General features: G+C 45.4%; 1 protein-coding gene across 1 annotated transcript; it reads left to right on the plus strand.

Annotated features, from left to right (window-relative positions):
- The first annotated feature begins 4,734 nt into the window (after window positions 1-4,734).
- Window positions 4,735-7,889, plus strand: LOC125537921 (heavy metal-associated isoprenylated plant protein 7). The gene is made up of 5 exons (XM_048701244.1): window positions 4,735-4,889; window positions 5,023-5,278; window positions 6,180-6,394; window positions 6,506-6,593; window positions 7,079-7,889. The coding sequence occupies exons 1-5, from the start codon at window positions 4,881-4,883 to the stop codon at window positions 7,573-7,575; spliced, it is 1,065 nt and encodes a 354-aa protein (XP_048557201.1). The 5' UTR covers window positions 4,735-4,880; the 3' UTR covers window positions 7,576-7,889.
- The last annotated feature ends 6,879 nt before the right edge of the window (window positions 7,890-14,768 follow it).

Raw genomic sequence — 14,768 nt, forward strand, 5'->3', positions numbered from 1 at the left:
TGATAATACTGGAGCAATTGCCTTAGCGAAGGAATCTATATTTCACAAGAGAACCAAACACATCAAGAGACGCTTTAACTCTATCCGCGATCAAGTCAAGGAGGGAGACAGAGATTTGCAAAATACATACAAATCTGAATGTTGCAGACCCTTTGACTAAGTCTCTTCCACGAGCAAAACATGATCAGCACGAAGACTCCATGGGTGTTAGAATCATTACAATGTAATCTAGATTATTGACTCTAGTGCAAGTGGGAGACTGAAGGAAATATGCCCTAGAGGCAATAATAAAGTTGTTATTTATATTTCCTTATATCATGATAAAAGTTTATTAATCATGCTAGAATTGTATTAATCAGAAACTTGATACATGTGTGAATACATAGACAAAACAAAGTGTCCCTGGTATGCCTCTACTTGACTAGCTCGTTAATCAAAGATGGTTAAGTTTCCTGACCATAGATACGTGTTGTCATTTGATGAACGGGATCACATCATTAGAGAATGATGTGATGGACAAGACCCATCCGTTAGCTTAGCATAATGATCGTTAAGTTTTATTGCTATTGCTTTCACCATGACTTATACCTATTCCTTTGACTATGCGATTATGCAACTCCCAAATACCGGACACCTTATGTGCTATCAAACGTCACAACGTAACTGGGTGATTATGAAGATGCTCTACAGGTGTCTCCGAAGGTGTTTGTTGGGTTGGTATAGATCGAGATTAGGACTTGTCACTCCGAGTATCGAAGAGGTATCTCTGGGCCCTCTCGGCAATGTACATCACGATAAGCCTTGCAAGAAATGTGACTAATGAGTTAGTTGCGGGATAATGCATTACGGAATGAGTAAAGAGACTTGCCCGTAACGAGATTGAACTAGGTACGAGGATACCGACGATTGAATCTCGGGCAAGTAACATACCGATGACAAAGGGAATAACGTATGTTGTTATTCCGGTTTGACCGATAAAGATCTTCGTAGAATATGTAGGAACCCATATGAGCATCCAGGTTCTGCTATTGGTTATTGACCAGAGATATGTCTCGGTCATTTCTACATAGTTCTTGAACCCGTAGGGTCCGCACGCTTAACGTTCGATGACGATTTGTATTATGAGTTATGTGTTTTGGTGACCGAAGATTGTTTGGAGTCCCGGATGAGATCACGGACATGACGAGGAGTCTCGAAATGGTCGAGAGGTAAAGATTGATATATTGGACGATAGTATTCGGACACCGGAACGGTTCCAGATCGTTTTGGGTATTTTTCGGAGTACCGGGAGGTTACCGAACCCCCCGGGGAAAGTAATGTGCCACTATGGGCCATAGGGGAGAGAGGAGGCAGCCCACAAGGGGTGGCCGCACCCCCCCATGGGGGTCCGAATTGGACTAGGGGAGGGGGCGGCGCCCCCTTTCTTTCTCCTCCTCCCTCTCCTTCCCCCTCCATGAGAAGGAATAAGAGGGGGGCGAATCCTACTAGGACTGGGAGTCCTAGTAGGACTCCCTCCCACTTGGCGCGCCTCCTAGGGCCAGCCTCCTCCCTCTCCTTCCTTTATATACGTGGGCAGGGCACCCCTTGAAGACACACCAATTGTTCCAAGCCGTGTGCGGCGTCTCCCTCCACGGTTTGTTCCTTCGGTCATATTCACGTAATGCTTAGGCGAAGCCTTGCGCGGATCACATCACCATCACTGTCACCATGTCGTCGTGCTGATGAAACTCTTCCTCGACACTTTGCTGGATCAAGAGTTCGAGGGACGTCATCGAACTGAACGTGTGCTAACTCGGAGGTGCCGTATGTTCGGTACTTGATCGGTTGGATCATGAATACGTTCGACTACATCAACCGCGTTAACCTAACGCTCCCGCTTTCGGTCTACGAGGGTACGTGGACACACTCTCCCCCTCTTGTTGCCATGCATCTCCTAGATAGATGTTGCGTGATCGTAGGAATTTTTGAAATTGCATGCTACGTTCCCCGACAAAAATAATGACTAGAGACAACCTTAGGAAAAGGCATATCATCAAACCTCTAGATTGTGTGTTCTTCTTTGAAACTGAATCTGTCCAACACTTGTTTTTTGATTGTGTAGTAGCTAGATATGTGGGGGCAATTTTTTGGGAGCATTTCAACATAAATTTGGGGTTTGATTGCATGCCCATTGCCAGGTTTTGGCTATCTAACAAGCAGAAATCTTCCCTTAATGTAGCATGTGCAGCTGCACTGTGGTGTTTGTGGAAAATTGAATTCCATGATATTTAACAATACCACATGGACTTCTGTAAAACAAGTTATTGGGAAGATTCACAAGCTAGTCAAGATTTGGGCGATCTTGTCCACAGATCAAGGGAATAAAAGTTTGGAGGACTTCTCAACCTTCTCGGGGGTGAAAATGAAGACTTCGTTGGCCATCAAAAGTGGTTGAGTTTGTACAAATTGAAGATCACGAATGCAGAACAAGTGGACCATGAATCCCCCTACTCCTTGCAAGATGGTTGCAGGAAGTGTGCTGATCAGCCCAACCTCGGTGCTGGACCCTAGGTGGTCTCCACAGCCTGCAACAGCTCCGCCGGTGAAGTCCAGGAGGGCTTTCTGTGAGGTCGACATGTTTGCCAACTGAAGCTATCCAACCCCCTCAACCCCGGTGCTGTTAAGGAATGGAAAAAGATCTGTAATGAACTGTATTTCCCTTAGTTTCTCTTCCTCTTAGTTGCTACTTGATTGCTCCGTGAGCATCCAACTGGAAAAAATGTAGTTTATTTTTGCACATTTACCCTCATTTTAGGGGAAACTTGTTTGTTCTGAATCTTGGTTTAATTTATCAATATGGAGCCTGGGACGTGATCCTTTCCTTCTAAAATATTTCCATTTACGGCGGGGCGCTGGAGCAACTTCAAAGTTATTGTTGGATTCCAAGTTTCCAACCAACGGGCCGCCCTAAATTCATTCATGTCAAAGGGGAATGCATTAACCTACTAGTATTAAATTGAAATGTTTCCACCATGAGACTAACACAAAAATAAGCAACCTTTTCTCTGAACTAGGGTCTCGTCGTTGTACACGTCATCAACAAAAACCACGCGTGTTCGTGTATTTCTTCTAGAAAAGTTGTTCTGGATAGCCTCACAAGTTTCTCGATCACAAACAAAACTCTTCCTTACACTCTTCAATATATATTTCTCCTTTTTATATGAAAAGAGTCTAGTGTCATCATCTTTTTGTTACGCTCCTAATACATACATACAAAAAGGGAAGAAAAGCAGGAATAAAAGAACAAGTTCAGTTCAAAACTCTAAGTCAGGTGACAAGTGTTTGTGCGTGCACGTAAACATGCTCTTTTGTCTCTGAGCTCACAAAATAATTGGTTCGGAGTAGTGATTGAAAAAGGTTTGGAAAATTAATTTACTACGATTAATTTGATTTATGACAGGAGTGGTAGAATATCTTCAAATTTATTGTTTGATTCTCACTGACAGGCCACTATCAATTCATTCCTATCAAGGGAAACACATTAACTTACTCATGAAGGTACCCTTCTATTAAAACAAATGTTTCCACTATGAATAATACGAAAAGAATCACCTTTCTATGAGGTAGGATCTCATAGCCTTTATGCGAAAATACGTGTCATCCATAGCAACCACACTTGTTCGTGTATTTCTTCTAGAAAAGTTGTTTTGGAAAGCCTCACAAGTTTTCGGGTCACAAAAGAAACCCTTCCTTATACTCTTCAATGTATATTTCTCCTTTCTACAAAAAGACTAGCAACTTTTTGTTGCGATGCTAATACCGGTGACAAAATGAGAAGAAAAGCAGGAAAAAAAACTATGGCTCAAAGCTCCAAGTCAGGTGACAAGTGTTTGTACATGCACGAGCCATGCTCTCCTGTCTCTGAGCTGGAGAAAAAAAATTAATGGCTCTAAATGCCGATTAGTAACTGAAAAATGGCTTGGAATTTTTTGCGGATTTCGTTTTCTTGAGAATAAACATTTTTTGATTTTGAAAAAAAATAGTGCGGTTCAGACCTCCAAGTCAGGTGACAAGTGTCTGTGCATGCACGAGCCATGCTCTTCTGTCTCTGAGCTGGAAAAATAAATAGTTCTAAATGCTGATTAGTAACTGAAAAAAAAAAGCTTGGATGCTTTTGTAGAATTTTTTTATTTTGTGAATGTAAAATTTGTTCTTTGAGAATAAACTTCTGCTGATTCATACTAGTTGGTTAGCCCTTAATCAAGAACCCCAAAGAAAAAAAAAGAAAAAGAAAATGAAAGCCGCTTTGAGACGGGCGCACGGCCACACGAGGCGAGGCCTTGAAACCGTGCAAGGTAGGCTCCTCGCCTCTAGTTTCGTGGCATTCGATGCATGGATGCTGCACTAACCTTGAGGCAAAACAGTAAAATGATAGAGCCATCAAATCAAAGAAAAAAATCACAATCTTTCTGGTACTATACTAACTACAGATCTCGGCCGTCCGTAATTCATGCATTCATGCGGATCCGACGCCCGTGCAGCCGGTGCGACACGTCACCTGGTGTACCAGAATGTTCGTATACCTCCTGGCACCCAAATACAATGTGCTCCGGGAAAAAAAACAGAGATGGAGTGAGCGAGAAAAAGCAAGGAAGCAGCACCAAAACGAGAAGAAAAGAAATCCCGGGGATAGAGATGCCAAATCATTTCCATGCGGATCTCGCCATCGCAGCCCCTCCCTCGCGGCGCCCACCCGCTACTTAAGGCGAGTGAGTGAGGCCACCCCCTCCACCCCACTGCCAGTCTTGTAGCGAGCGACACACCCACAGGGAGCCGCAGAGAGCCACCACCACCACCCAACGCCACCAGAGAAGGGGCAGAGGACAGGAGGGACGCGCGCCATGGGTGAGGTAAGGAAGGACGCTTGATTGCTTGCTTGCCTGCTACTGCATTCCTCGGCGGCGGCGGCGGCGGCGGTGAGGCGGGTTGAATCTTGACTGACTGACCGACGCCCCCGTCGTGGTGTGGTGTTTTGGTTCGCAGGAGGAGAAGAAGCCCAAGGAGGAGGAGAAGCCCAAGGAGGAGGAGGCGAAGAAGGAGGAGAAGCCCAAGGAGGGGGAGGAGGAGAAGCCCAAGGACGACAAGCCCAAGGAGGGGGAGGGGGAGGGGGAGAAGCCCAAGGAGGAGGAGGCGGCGCCCCCGCCGCCGCCGCCGCCGCCGGAGGAGGTCGTGATGCGCGTCTACATGCACTGCGAGGGCTGCGCCAGGAAGGTCAAGAAGATCCTCAAGAGATTCGATGGTAATGCGCCTCATCTATTCTAATTAATCCCTGCTCTCTAATTTCCTCTGCTTTGCTTCGCTTTGCTGCATCAGGATTCGCCGTCAGAGTAAATCTTTTCGTTTTCGTTTCGTTTTGAACTAGTAGTACGCTGTCACGTGGATTTTATTTCCTTAGTACAGGAACACTTTTACCGAGTTCGTTCGACATTTTCTTGGCGAGTGTTCTTAGGGAGTGCGTGCTTAGTGCACTTGATTCACGAATCATCATGGTTAGTGGTAGACTTGTGTTCTCCTTGCGGTTATGGGAAGCAAGCTAAAAGTGAATCTGTTTGTTTGTTCATCAGATTTAAGAGACATGATGATGTGGTTGGCTTCCTCCAATCTTTTTTTAGTGTTCCTCCTTATGTCCTTATTAAAAAAAGGGTCCAGATTTTGTGTTTTTCTCTGTGCTGTTCTGATGTCCAATTAAGTGATATTGTAAGGTTGTTCCGTGTGCAATTCATAGTGGACTAGGTCAGTAGGTGGGCTAAGCTTTTAAATAAACAGATTCACCTAATTAATAAGATCCTCTTGTCTAAAAAATAAAATAAAATTAATAAGATCCTCCTTTCTCATGAGCCGCACATGAGTCTGGTGGTTGATTAATTGTGATGGGAATGACCTTTCACTCCAAAAGGTTGGAGTACATTCCAAGAGAATGACAACCTTGAGTATACAATGCCCTTGAGGCCACATGTCCTTAAAAGTTAAGCTGATTCACCAATCATCTCCAAATACTGCTCAAAATGTTCCAAGCATCTCTGCATATTCTCCATGCACTACTAGTTGCTATCAAGGGAAAATTAAAGTTTCTTTGGCTCAAAGATCCATTCTCTGTTCTACCTAGTACCGCATCTGAAAACCTTTTTGTGTGGATTCAGGGGTAGAGGACGTCATTGCCGACTCCAAGGCACACAAGGTGGTTGTGAAGGGAAAGAAGGCTGCCGCCGACCCGATGAAGGTGGTGGAGCGTGTTCAGAAGAAGACGGGCCGCAAGGTGGAGCTCCTCTCGCCGTTACCGCCGCCTCCGGAGGAGAAGAAGGAAGAGGAGAAGAAGGAGGAACCTGAGCCGCCGAAACCTGAAGAGAAGAAGGAGGTGAAGGACCTTAACGAATGCACGCAATGCAGTACTCCTACTAGTTTGTATGGTAATTTCAGTTTTACTTCAGATTTGGCAAAACTGACTGAATGATGTTTGTTTTTGAAGCCAACGGTGATCTCCGTGGTGCTGAAGGTGCACATGCACTGCGAGGCCTGCGCGCAGGCGATAAAGAAGAGGATCGAAAAGATGAAAGGTGCGTAATGGGCCGCTGCGGGATTGCCTGTCCTTTTTTCATTTCTCTCTCGCGTCATTTTCATCAGGACAGAAACAGCTATGGCCTTTCTCTTATTAGTATTTATTTTCACTCTCCTCCTAGAATTAGTTTACTACTATGTGTCATGTTTAGAATCTACCTAGTGATTCAGCAAAGGTCAAACAAATCTTTCCTCTGATGCAATGATGAAAAAAAGAGGGATTCCTCTTTAGGTCGATGGCTGAAACAAAGCCAAAATGTGGGCCTTGTACGTGTAGCTCCTTTTCTTGCAAAAGATGCACAACTGTGTGCAGATAAGATTCACTCCTTCACCTACCTGTCTGGCTATATATTGTGACAAGATTAATCTGGATCGTATAAGAATTTTTTTCTGCCTGAAATCACGCTAGATAGATCATCCTCGAGCTCGGTGATACTTTGTTATGTAGTAGTATTGCTGAAGATTTTGGTTCGAAATTATGCAGGAGTGCAATCTGCAGACCCAGACCTGAAGGCGTCTGAAGTGACGGTGAAGGGCGTGTTTGAGGAGGTCAAGCTGGCTGAGTACGTGCACAAGCGCACCGGCAGGCATGCGGCCATTATCAAGTCCGAGCCGGTTGCCCCGGCCGAGAAGGCCGGCGAAGGCGACGCCAAGGATGAGAAGAAGGCAGCCGAAGGCGGCGAAGAGAAGAAGGACGACAAGGAGGAGAAGAAGGACGACAAGGATGGCGCTGCAGACGAGAAGAAAGAGGAGAAAGACAAGGAGGATGGCGGCGCCGGCGGCGAGGAGAAGGAGAAGGAGAAAGACCCCGGCGCCATCGCCGCAGCCAACCTCTACATGCACTACCCGCAGTTCGCGTTCCCGGGAGGGTACTACCCGCCGAGGCCGGGGTACGCCGCCTACCCTCCGCCGCCGGCCTACCCGCCGTACCCGCCGCAGATCTTCAGCGACGAGAACCCGAACGCCTGCTCCGTCATGTAAAAAAGGTTAGAACCTTGGTGGTCTAGAGTGGAAAACAAATAAGAAGGGGAGAAGGGACTGCATGAGTTGAGGGGTGCCATGGCAGCAAAAATGCCCTCGAGCAAAGCAAATGGCAGCAGCTTGAAGAAAGTACCAGGCTTTTTTGCGGTCAGGTTTTCCTTTTTTTTGAACCTTTTATGTTTTTACCGTCTGGTATAAAGTAAGTCTGGACTTCCTTGTCAGTTGATGGATGTTTTCATCTTATGTAGATTTTTCTTTTTGCCTTGTACCGAACTTATGTAAAAACTGTTATTATAGTATAGTAATTCTCTCCATCTCCTTGGCTGTGTGCTGGTGCCTGGCTCTAAACATCTAGGACCCGGAAGAACAGTCGCTCTGCCAAAAAACTGTGGTGGTGAAAGGGAGAAGTCACAAGGGGGTGCCGGGGTGGGGTAAATGAATGAAATGGAATGGCAATGGTGAGATGCAAGAGGAGGTAGGAGACAAGTGGTTGTCATGTGCATGGGGCATGTGAGATGGGTCCCACTTTTGCATGACACAAAATCCTAGGCGGATTGCAGCTTCAATCCTGATGCGCCCACTTTTTTACCCGGTAGCCCACTAGCTGATGATATCCAGGGGCTACAGACTTTGGAGTTTGCTGTGAATGTGAGGGAATACTTTCCCATCATAATTATGTGACTTGAGGTTGCTTGCTTCCCTTGCAAAATATGATGGTTTTGCCTACGTCCCTGACTGCCCTGCGATTCCTTTCTACTCCTACCGTACCGTGTGGCTTGTCATACCTTGTATTTTACTTATTATTATTTTAATGCGAAAATTTCCGTAAAACCCCAATAATAATAAAAATAACAATAACAATAATAATAATAATACATGGGGCTGTTTGAAAGCTACTCGTATTAGTTTATTGAATTTCATGCATCAGTTTTGTATACTATTCAAAGTAGGCAATTGTTTCAAAATGTAAAATGCTTCTACCATCATCTTTAGACTTACCGTGGGTTCGCATCCACAAGTTTTTAGTATAAAAGTAAGTCTGGATTTCGTTGTCAGATATGATTCCAATAGTTGATGTTTCCAAAATTGCGGGAAGTATGGTACAAAATGGGCTTTTTTCCCCTTTAACACTACATACTCAAGCGCTCATTTATACGCGTATACACTCACCTCTATGAACGCGCACACACCCTACCCCTATGAGTATCTCCGAGAGACTGAGCCGACATACCATCTTGAGATTTTACGAAGTCACGTCGGTGCCTCGCAGTCGGCCGAAACGTCTTCTTAAATCCTGGTGGGCCGGGGATATCACTGCCCACCTAACCATCCAACCACTGGTTGGTTCGCATACATAACAAGGCTTGATGTGTCCACCTTGAGCTATTCTTTGCCCATATAATTTTCTCACTTATTTGAGTTTAATTAATCTTCCATGAAATAAATATATCAGTGGTTCACAGACTCTCAAACCAACAACACCGTTTTGTCCCTATCTCTCATGCAAGAGACCGGGCAAAACCCTAGGCGCTGCCACCTCGTCCTCTCCCTTCTCCCCGTTCCCCTTGCTGCCACCAAGGTGTGGCGGCGGGGATCCTTTTTCTCCTCGCCTGGTCTACTACGGTGTGGGCGTGACGTCTAGGTAGTGACGCCTCGCTTTGGCGTAGGGCATGGCACTGGTGGCGTGGTTGGGCAATGGCTGCGTGGAGACGGTGATGTTCGTCCCCCCTTTCCGTCTTCGGATCCTCCTTCCTCGACTTCCTGCACGAAGCCCATTGGCTGGGCTCCAGATCCGAAAGTCCCGATGACCGGTTGCATCCTCATCGGCCGATGGGGCCAGGTGGTGCATCATTTTGGATCCCTTGCCATGTGGGGTGTCATCTTCCTGGGAAGTTGTGGCCGTAGCCAGGGGCCAGCGGTTGCCTCCTCCTCATGCAGCGGTCGGGATGCCGCCGAGGTGGTCACTTGTACTCGTCGTTGCGTGGTAGGGAAAGACAGGGATGGTTGCCCCCGTCCAGATCTGGTATATGTTGACCGATTTGGGTTCGCTGGCCGCCGCCGCAGACGGTAGTGGCACCGGCGTGGTGTGCGCCTTCGTCCATGGTATGACGTGGTACTGGAAGGGAGGAGCCTTTCCGTCTCATTTGCCGGTGAGTGAGGTGTTCGGGGTTTGGAGTTGGTGTGCGGGGTCGAGGTTGGGAACTTGGAAGTCGGGACGCTGACCTCGGGTGGTGGTATGTCGGATTGGCTTTTCAGCACGCGTCTTGGCGGCGATGATGGTTGCATCTTTTGGTCATGTGGGCGGCGAAGGATGTAGCACTCGGTAATGCTGGTCTCGGCGGTGGCGGTTCCTAGATCATGTTTTGGAGGTCATGTTTGGTGGTGGCCTTTTTTTCCTCGGGGTGGATTGGTGCTCTTGGTTCCTCGAGTGGCGCGGGTGAGAGGGCCCAGGCAAACCTTGTGCTCCGGCGCTAACAATGCTGATGCTCGTGGGTGTCGCATCCCTCTTGGGGGTGCCGTTGTGGTCCTTCTCGCCAAGTCATGGCTCCAGGTGAAAACCCTTGACCTACCCTCGGTCTCGATGGCTGCGATGCGTTGCTTAGTCTTTCTCCTGAGGACTTCGTCGTGGAGCCTAGGTTTCCTTAGGTGCACCGCGTCGTCATCGGCGGACATTTTTGGATCCTGGCTTGAAGCTTCCTCGGCTCTGGCGCGGGGAGCTACACTCGCCCCCTTATCTTATACATGGGACCTTGTTGGCGCCCTACTGTCCTTGTTATCTGCTGGCAGGTTTGGGCTCAACGGTTCAAAGAGGGACGTCAAGAGGCCCTCCTGGGCAACAGCTTGGTGTGAGCGGTGGAAAGAGATCCGGTGATTTCCCTTGGCGGCTAGTCTTCCTCGTCGGTAGTCTAGGTTGCTTTTGTGGTAGGGTGTGGGTTCTCCTATATTATTATTTTTCTTTGATATATGCTTTGTAAGAGGATCTCCTTATCAGCATGCTGCATCGGTTTGATTGTGTTGCTTTATATATAAAATAAAGCGGACGGGAGCCTTTTTCGGTAAATGAATATGTCAGTGATGACAAACTGCATCATAAAAAAGGAGAAATGTGTTGGTGCATGGAGCTGGTGACGAAGGAGACCTAGAAACAGCACAACTCATGCGCAAAAAAAAAAAAAAAAAAAAACAGCACAACTCAAAAGTTCCAGGTTTGCCTTTCGAATAAGCAACTACATGTCCAGTCAGAAATGGGATATCCGTGGTAACGACATCGGAACAAGTCCTTGCGTGTGCCCATAACATTTTCCCTTCATTTTTAGCTCTCATCTAATCCCAGCCCTCCATATCCAATTGGGCGACAGGCAATCAACCGAATGATGTGCGTGGCAGAGGATCCTAACCCCAAACAAACAGCAGGTAGTGAGATGTGGTGGGTGATGAAGATGATGGTGATGGAATGCCATGGGCGACCGTTGGTTAGCACATTCACATCACCCGATCATAACCAACATTCTATAGATTTGCATAAGGAGAAAATTAATTAAACACCAACTTGATTTGTTCTCTGGCAAGCTCTGGCTAAACATAGATGTGTTGAGCTCTGGGGATCCTAAGTTAAGTGAGGTCCAGACTGACAACTTAATTAAACACTGTGAGAGTCTTGCTCAGCACATATGCATGGCCATGTGCAGATAAGTGACCACGTCCTTTTCTTGTACTGGCGGGCCTGGGAATTCAATGTGGCATCACATGCCTGGTGAAGCAAACAAATTAGCTAAGCCAGAAGAGGGTAAATCATGGCAGGGAATTGATTATTACTAGGAGTACAATGGATTTCATCAGAACGGGAATATTCCAGGACCGGCAAACGATGACGACATGTGTGGATTCAAAAATTGCAAGCTTGTTTCTTTGTTGGCATTTCAGAAAATGTATATGGTCCCAAAACCAAAGGTCCTCCTGTTCAGTTTGTAATGCCCACATGGTGGCCGTTTGACAGATATGCATATTTTAGATCATTGAGCTAGCTACATCTCGGAGTTACACTACCACATCCGCTCCAAAATAAACTATGCTTTAATGCACCTGGATGAACAGTAAAAATACAAAAAGGGTACTTTCTTTAAAAAATATTTATTTTTGTCAGAAAAACATTGAGGAGTGCTTAACATGGGTGTGAAATTTCGTGATGAAATAACATTCGCGGAGCACTGATTTTTGAAAGTATTTTGGGGCACTGATTATTTTTGCCACACATCCATGAATGCTATTTCATCACAAAAATTTGCACTCGCGCCAAAAGCTAAGCAATGTTTATTCTCCAAAAAAACTCAAAACCTTTTGAATTTCTTCTATTTTTTTGGATTTTACTGTTCATACCATGTGCCTGTGAGCCTAGGACTAGAAGCACATATTCATAATAAAACTTCTTTATCTTTGACAAATTGTAATCAACAAAAAATGATTGATTAGGTTGAAATAATACCCAGGACAATGGGTAGTCCTACTACGTAGAGATAGGATCTCCTGCTCCCGAACTTCATGGAGTCCTTAGGAAAAAAATTAAAAAGGAGATTTTATGTTTGAAATTCTGGCAAAAATACACATGTACACAGATACGTATGCTACGTTCCTGTAAATTTTCATGATGAAATTTTTGTTGGTGTGAGCTTGACCAAAATAATAGTAATAATAATGGACTTTTGTAATTTATAGTACATGTGCTAGAATACACGATTTTTATCCTTCTTGATAGCTAACATAAATCATATTTCATCGTCAAAATTTACAGAAATGTGGTATATATCTCTATTTACTCCCTTTATTTCTTTTTAGTCTGCATATAAAATTTATAAAAAGTCAAACTATATAAAGTTTGACCAACTATGTAGAAAAAAATATCAACATCCAAAATACAAAATCAATATCATTAGATGCATCATGGTGTTAATTTTCATACTATATAACTTTGGTATTGTAGATATTGATATATTTTAATATAAATTTGGTCAAACTTTGTGAAGTTTGACTTTAAATCATCTTATACACGGAGTAAAAATAAACAAAGGGAGTATGTGTGTAACAAACCCTAGAGTTCTTTTAACCTCAGAACATGAATTATGATTTTTTTTCAAAAATCCAGGTTCCATGAGCCTGGAATCTAAGGCATTTTAGTACTAAGTATTTCTACACAATATATATACATAGTATAAAAGCCATACATGCCTAAAAGGTATATTCTTGATTGGTTAGAGGATCGAGCTGTAACCCGTATCATAGTAAATACAAGGGCTTTCCCAGTGCTCCAAAGTGTACTATATCTAAAATATATTGTCAAAATAAAAATCTAATGTGAAAACATATGTAATGAGGAAAGAGAGTACTACTATATCTTAAGCTAGATATAGCTATAAGCATAGAAAAGAAGGAAGCCTTTTCTTTTACAAGTCATATTAAAAGAAAGGGATAATTAGATTTATGCCCTTAGTTGTGTTCCACTCGGCTGTTTTACCCCTAATTTTTAAAAGTCACTGGTTCTACCCAAGTCACTTCGCTCCTCTTATTCATTTGCCCTTTGACCGTTTGATCGCCACTTTGAAAACTTCATAACTAATTCATACTAAATAAAAAATTGCAAATAAGATATCAAATTGTTCGGAAAAACGTCACCTATAGGTCAGTGCCATTTGCATTCATGACAAAAGTGTTGGAAAGTGCCCACCGAGTTTTAGCTCTTATGATACCACCATAAATAGTAAAATAAGAGCTAAAACTATTTTGGTATATGTGGGCACCACCATGAATAGTCCGTAGGCCAGTGACATTTATGAGTACCTAGTAGTTAAGTACCATCACGTACCTAGTATGCTTTCCATTCTGTATATGTGGACACCTGGGCCAAGGAGGCGGTCGAGCCTACGGACTAGCGTGTTGGCATCCAGCGGGCCGCGGACAAGGCGAACGGCGGCACCCATGCGAACGGCGCGGAGGCCGTCCGGTGCAAGTACGACATGGCCGGCCTCTGGTGCAAGTACGACGCTGAGGGCCTCTTCCCACTCCTGGCGAGGAATGGGGGTACTGACCGGACGTGTACCCAGCTGCAACGCCGTGTCGATAGCAGGCAAGCACCGATGGATCCGTTCTTGCTGTGAAGCGCGCCGCGCCTCTCGCTCTGCGGTGCTCCAACGGTCTCGCCGTGTGGCGAGCCGTAGCCTATCGGCGCGGACGCGCCTAGCTTGCTCTGCGGCGCGCCATCGATCATGTTGTGCGGTGAGCTGCAGCCTGTCGGTGCTGACATGCCTATCTTGATCCGCGGCGCTCAAGCGTCATTTGCCAAAGGTCTGCTCAACCCTGGAGATGATGCGCATCACAGCGTTGTCCATCGCGTTGCCGGGGAGCGCATCGGCCTCGACGGGCCGTGGCGCCTGCTCGTTTTTCTCGTCGACGAGGTTGATGGCAGAGGCAGCGCTTTGGTGGGTTGATATGCTTGGAAAAGGTGGATGTGCTACAGGATGCACTTGTCGCCTCCGTGCGTCGCGCGCCGCCTATGGCAATATCGCTAGGTGGTGGGAAACAGGTGAGGAAATGGCGGGAAACGGTGGCGTGTTCATAAAACGCCATCTATTAATGGAAACTTAGTATAGAAGGAATATCAACCTAACACAAGAAGGAGATGATGATCAGATGAACACAGACCACACTAGGGAACCGTTTCTGTTATTATCGGTATTCACACACATTTTTGATTACAGACCTGTTTGTGGCGTATCACAAACATCTTGTTATATTAAACCGTTTCTGTTCTCTTGCCTCAACACAAACAGTTCATCCGAGTGAACCGCATGCCGTATATCGCACACACCTTCATCTGGCTGCCCGTTTCTTTTGTGTTGCCTAATCACAAATAGTTCATCCGAGTGAACCATATGTTGTACATCGCACACACCTTCATCTGGCTGCCTGTTTCTTTTGTTCTTGTCATCGCAAACGGTTAACTGAACTGAACTGTATGCCCTCAATCGCACACACAATTAAAATCTGAACCATGTTTGATGCATCCTCCATCACAAATGTTTTGCACCTTTTTTGACGGTTTTTTACACCACCGTTTGCGATTATGGCATCACACACAGTTTCGTCGAAGGGTCTCTGATCGTAGTGTCGCGTTAGCAGCATCCCGCAGTAGTGTATGAATT

This window comes from Triticum urartu, chromosome 2 (genome assembly GCF_003073215.2).
Source record: "Triticum urartu cultivar G1812 chromosome 2, Tu2.1, whole genome shotgun sequence".
Taxonomy (NCBI): Eukaryota; Viridiplantae; Streptophyta; class Magnoliopsida; order Poales; family Poaceae; genus Triticum; species Triticum urartu.

What these genes read in the sequence shown, in the direction of transcription:
- LOC125537921 (XM_048701244.1), top strand. An exon ending in GATCCTCAAGAGATTCGATG is followed by an intron (nt 5,279 to 6,179) that starts GTAATGCGCCTC and finishes GTGTGGATTCAG; the next exon opens with GGGTAGAGGACGTCATTGCC. An exon ending in GAGGATCGAAAAGATGAAAG is followed by an intron (nt 6,594 to 7,078) that starts GTGCGTAATGGG and finishes GAAATTATGCAG; the next exon opens with GAGTGCAATCTGCAGACCCA.